This window comes from Anolis sagrei, chromosome X (assembly GCF_037176765.1).
Source record: "Anolis sagrei isolate rAnoSag1 chromosome X, rAnoSag1.mat, whole genome shotgun sequence".
In the NCBI taxonomy this organism is placed as follows: domain Eukaryota; kingdom Metazoa; phylum Chordata; class Lepidosauria; order Squamata; family Dactyloidae; genus Anolis; species Anolis sagrei.
In genome coordinates, this window is record NC_090034.1 from 79,101,090 (window position 1) to 79,107,089 (window position 6,000).

The 6,000-nt window shown below is 44.3% G+C and overlaps 1 protein-coding gene across 3 annotated transcripts in view; it reads left to right on the forward strand.

Annotated features, from left to right (window-relative positions):
- Window positions 1-5,709, forward strand: part of PHACTR4 (phosphatase and actin regulator 4) — a 123,171-nt gene extending 117,462 nt beyond the window's left edge. For all 3 annotated transcript variants that reach the window (XM_067460559.1, XM_060784281.2, XM_067460560.1), the window contains 2 exons: window positions 219-295; window positions 2,597-5,709. In XM_067460559.1, the coding sequence (XP_067316660.1) occupies window positions 219-295; window positions 2,597-2,612 (93 nt within the window). In that variant the 3' untranslated portion in view covers window positions 2,613-5,709. The remainder of the gene's footprint in view (window positions 1-218; window positions 296-2,596) is intronic.
- Window positions 5,710-6,000: the final 291 nt, after the last annotated feature.

A 6,000-nucleotide genomic window follows, 5' to 3' on the forward strand; every position in this document is an offset into this window, starting at 1 on the left:
ATATCCTTCCTGACAACTTCCCCATCCTTTCCTTGCTGGTTCTGGCTCCTAATCAGAGAGCATTAGAGAGGAAATACCATACAATGGCTCAAAGAGGGATTTCCCCAACTAGATATGATAGGAAGTAAAGCTAAGTGGGTTGAAAGTATTGGAGAAGGGCGAGGGCTGCCTGCCTGTTGACACTTGAGCTGATGGGGCTTCTTTGACCTCTCCCCCAGGCGGCAATTCGGAAGGAACTAAATGAGTTCAAAAGCTCTGAAATGGAAGTCCACGAGGACAGCAAACAGTTCACACGGTATGTATGAAGAGCACCAGCCTACTTTGTTTGTTTTTTTAACCAGAAGCCATGTTAGAATGGCAGCCAGTATACCAGGAATGGGCCAACTTCAGCCCTCCCTCCAGATGTTTTGGACCAGCTCCCACAATTCCTAACAGAGGCTGTTAGGAATTGTGGGAGTTGAAGTCCAAAACACCTGGAGGGAGGGCCAAAGTTGGCCCATGCCTGTGTTATGCAATGAGGTGGAAGCAACTGTCATCAGCATGGGATGTTTAATTGGTGTGAATGGGCATTGATCTGCGAGCCACCACTTTGCCAGCACTAACCTCAAGCAGAACTTAATCCCTGTTCCCAATGGCTCTGTCTGCTAGGATAGATAGATAGATAGATAGATAGATAGATAGATCTGACCATATAGCCCACTCACCGTATCAACAAAAGACGAAAATACACAGGCAAATAGACTCTAATCACTATCTTAAAACTCCTTTATCAGTTACCTAAACTAAATTAGAGCACGATAAAACTTGATTATGTAATAAGTTTGGTTGAATGGGATTAAATTCCAAGATGGAAGCAAGGGGAGTAGAGTGACGAGTGTAAAAGAGAGGCAGTCAGGGAATGTAGGTAAATTCATCGCCATGACAAGGAGATAAAAAGATCTCTCTTATGATGAATTTGTCTCTGCAGCAGACTAAGTGTAGATTCTCCCCAGAAAGAAAATAAGACAGTTTTGTGGTGTAATGTCAAATAAACCACGTGTAGTTCATGTTTGCTCAGTCCACATGTTGTCTTGCCAGAGAAAGAAAATATGCCATGCAGATGTTCAATAAAGAACAAGTAGTTTACTCTTCATAATTTGGAACAACATATGTACATTCCTGTGGTTGGTTACATTGACTTGCATAATGTCCCCTTTTATGAGAGATTTCAAATAGTCTTTCTTTGTCCATGTGGAGAATCTTTCTCAGCAGCTCATGAAGCAAGAGCACACTCCAAATTGTCTCTCTCTACTTCTCTTTGAGCACTTGCATAGCTCAAGCCTGAACAAAAATGTAACAGTAACCAAAAGTTCCAGGCTCAGCCTTCTCCCCAGGCATTGCCCAACCAATAAGCTTCATGCATCTTATTTTACAGTTGACACATGCACACACTCACTGATGTCTTGCATGCTCCCAACAAGTTTGAAAATTGGGTTGGTTGTTCTGACCAAAAACAGTTGTAAATATTGAGAGGAGCTGGAGCTGGAGCTGATAGAGGGAGCTCATCCTCCTCTCCCCAGATTCGAACCTGCGACCTGTTGGTCTTCAGTCCTGCCGGCACAGGGGTTTAACCCACTGCGCCACCAGGGGCTCCTGTTTTCTTATGGTCTTTGGCGACTCCTGACACACACCCCCCCCCTCGCAGCCCCCAAAAGGGTTCCAACCCCCAGGTTCAGAAACGCTGCACTTCAGCATACTGTCACTGACTACTGCATATTAACACTGCTGACTTCATAAATTACGCTGCTTCTGATGCAAACACAACTGACTTCTAAAATAGAATCTCAATCTGAATAGTCCCAGATCAGGTCACATGGTCTGTAGTCCCTCCCACAACCTCAAACAACATAGAGTTAAGGGGAAAACTGCATATCAAAATATGCATACAATATAGTAAGCAATCTGAAATATATACATAACAAATAACTAGTATAGGAGGCTTGTAGAAGGGTTAATAATAATAATAATAATAAACCTTTATTTATACCCCGCTACCATCTCCCGAAAGGAGCCCCCGGTGGCGCAGTGGGTTAAAGCACTGAGCTGCTGAGCTTGTTGATCAAAAGGTCGCAGGTTCGATTCCAGGGAGCGGCATGAGCTTCCGCTATCAGCCCTAGCTTCTGCCAACCTAGCAGTTCGAAAACATGCAAATGTGAGTAGATCAATAGGTACCGCTCAGGTGGGAAGGTAACAGCGCTCCATGCAGTCATGCTGGCCACATGACCTTGGAGGTGTCTACGGACAACGCTGGCTCTTCGGCTTAGAAATGGAGATGAGCACCACACCCCAGAGTCAGACATGACTGGACTTAATGTCAGGGGACTACCTTTACCTTACCATCTCCCGAAGGACTCGGTGTGGCTTACAAGAGGCCGAGCCCAAATACATCAGTAAAACACAGCAACAATACAACAACAACAACAATAACTCATAAACAAAGCAAAAAACATTAACAATAACACCGCAATGCATTAAGACCTGTGGCAGGGCCAAATGTAATACTTAAAATCTTATTCTCTGTTCCAACACTTATTCCAACACTTATTCTCTGTTCCAGATATCATCGGCCGTGAATGTTTCAGAAAATGCCAGAAGAGGAAACTTTGGAATGCTCACTGCTTTCTTCTTCCAAGTCGAAAAAAGGACTTGAGGCTTGCTTAAGATTTGCCTTGATAACATATCCAGGAAATGACGCTTCCTTCTCCAAGGAATGGAGAAGGGGAGGGCAGAATCCTGCCCAAAAGAAGCCTTTTGTTGGGAGGAGTTTGCCTCAAGTGCCATCACATCACACAAGAAAAGCAAACACGAAACTCTGTGCCTCAGACGATACAGCAATATTCCTTTTTTTAAATTTGTAGCCAGGGGTTCTGGCTCACATTAGTCCTGGACAGTTCCAACATATGTGTAGACGGTGCCCCTTTTCTTCTGTTCTGCTGTAAATAATAGGGACAGGTCCATTTAACATCCCTTTTCCCCACCTCGAGGAAGTGAAATAATATTGGAGCTGGTGGGAAGGAGGCTTGTATGCAGATATATTTGCTCTGTACAAAACCAACTTAAATATGTTATATTAGCAGGAAATTGGACACTTTAATAGAAATCTTTGGGGATTTTCTGTTTGTTTGTCTTTAATGTACATAATACACAGAATCACTACTGACTGGTTTTACGTCATCCTGTGGAGGACTTGCATATCAACGTCTTGCGGAGGAAATGTTTTTACGTTTTTTTTAATACGATGGATGACAAATGCCTCCTGCTGAGAGAGGCCTTGTTTCTGTTTCTTTCACTTAACATTCAGGCCTGTGTAACAGGAATCACAAAGCCTGTAACATATTCCTTCAGGAAGCAGCGGCAAAGAATCTACTCTCGTTATTTCTTCCTTCTGAAACTAAATAGGAATTTGCCTTTTTAAAAAATTAGATAGTAAAACTAATTGAAGGTCCTAAATTTATTACGATTTTAAAGCGCTTCAACCGATTTGGTAAAAAAAAAAAAAAGCAACAGGCGAGAGGGCATCACCGTTACCTGATTTTATGGATTCAGGGGAAATTCAGAGGAAGACATAATGGAAGAATATGGTGGGTGTATGGATACAATAGAGCAGTGGTTCTCAACCTGGGGTCCCCAGACGTTTTTTGGCCTACAATTCCCAGAAATCCTAACAGCTGGTAAACTGACTGGGATTTCTGGGAGTTGTAGGCCAAAAACATCTGGGGACCCAAGGTTGAGAAGCACTGCAATAGAGCCTGCATTTCTTCTCTCTTCTGTTGGTCTCACTTGTTGAACGTGAATGCTAGCCTATGAATATAGGTATTGTCAAAGGCTTTCATGGCTGGAATCACTAAATGTTTGTGAGTTTTCTGGGCTATATGGCCATGTTCCAGAAGCATTATCTCCTGATGTTTCGCCTGCATCTATGGCAGGCATCCTCAGAGGTTGTGAGGACCTCACAACCTCTGCAGATGTCTACCATAGATGCAGGCGAAGCGTCAGGAGAGAATGCTTTCGGAACATGGCCAGACAGCCCGGAAAACTCACAACAACCCAGTGCATATAGAAGTGAAGAAAAATGTCCAAAACCATTCTATGCTTTCTTATCTTGAGAAGAGGCCTTTATGTATTTGTGCTGCTGCTGCCTCGCTAGTGGCCAAACAGGATGGCTAGAATGGAAAAGGTGTCTACAGTAGAGTCTCACTTATCCGATATTCCATCTTATCTGACGCTCCCCTTTTCCGACGACATCTCCCCTTCAATTAAAGGAGCGCTCTCCAACTCTCTCACCATTCCCAATAAGGGGAAAAGGCAAGACGAGGAGGAGGAGGAGGAGGAGGTGGTGGTGGTGGTGGAGAAAGCAAAGGGAAAAGAAGCAGGATAGGAAGCGGAAGTGTCCTCCCTCCTTCCCTCTGTGATTTCCACGCTCCACTTCCTCATCTGGGCATTTCCTGCTAGGCCGCTCTCGCCCCGAGGTGTTGCCTCACCTTAACCCTTTGAGTCCGTGCTGTTAGTATTCTAGTGTCTAGCGCCGTGTCGGATGGGTAACAGTAGGAGACTCCATATTATCCAACATTTCCATTTATCTGATGTTCTGCTGGACCGTTTATGTCAGATAAGCGAGACTCTACTGTATTTCCTTCATGAAATGCATGGAATAGTGGCTCTCCGTCTTTGGCCCTCCAGATGTTCTAAACTTCCGAGTTCTTAGAAGCCCATTCAGCCTGGCCAGTGTTTCTGATTTGGGAAGTGGATGTTGACAAGATCTGGAGGACCAAACATTGGCAACCACGACACTTAAAATGGATGTTCAGTAACCATTGAGTTCGTTTGGACCAGTGGTTCGCAACCTGGGGTCCCCAGATGTTTTTAGCCTTCAGCTCCCAGAAATCCTAACAGCTGGTAAACTGGCTGGGATTTCTGGGAGTTGTAGGCCAAAAACATCTGGGGACCCCAGGTTGAGAACCACTGGTTTGGACTCACTGAGGAGCCAGGAATGTTTGGCCTTCCACAATCCTCTTTCCATGGCCAAACTGAGAAGAGACGAAGTCACAAATGTGTGTATAGCAGGCATGGACAAACTTTGGCTCTCCAGGTATTTTGGGCTTCAACTCTCAGAATTTCTAACAGTAGGAATTGTGGGAGTTGAAGTCCAAAACACCTGAAGGGAGGGCTGAATTTGGACCATGCCTGGTGTATAGCCATAACTTCCCCTGGTTTTGGACCAACTGGATTTAAATTGAAGTTGGTCATGACTAGTGCTTTAATGGAGACTAATGGAAAACAATTCAAGCTGCTAAAAGCTTCTACTTGGTAGAGTTCTGCCTCCTATGAAACCGTTGTCTCTGGTCATCTTCCATGCAAGACCATGGGTCCAAGACATCCCAACCTTATGGGCTGCCTTCACATCTTTGCATTCTCATTCCATCCCTCCTTTGACTGACCTCTTGCTCTGTGTTTGCCCCTCTTCCCTCACCCCTTTTGTGTACTCGAGCTGTGATGTGGGTGGCACGGATCTCTTCCACAAAGTGCAAGGAGAGAAGCTACTGTTGTAGACCAAGAGGTGGGGGCACTGCTGATTCTAGATGGTGTACAAAATCTCTGTAGATGAAATCATTGCGTTGTATATCAGCCTTCCTATCAAGATTTTATGGAATAAATTTTTTTAGAAAAGTAGTTGCTCTTAATTTCTTTACCCCCGTTCCCCCCCCCCCCCCCATCTCTGACCTAGAACATCTACTGGTTATTTATACTGTTGTCTGGTTTTTAAAAAAATGTTAAATCAGGCACATGCAAAACAATTTTGTTGCTATCAGTAGTAGATTTCTATCGGGAGCCAGTTCATGTATAAATCAAACAGTAAATTTGTGGGTTGCTGTGAGTTTTCCAGACTGTATGGCCATGTTCCAGATGCATTCTCTCTTGACGTTTCACCCACATCTATGGCAGGCATCCTCAGAGGTTGAG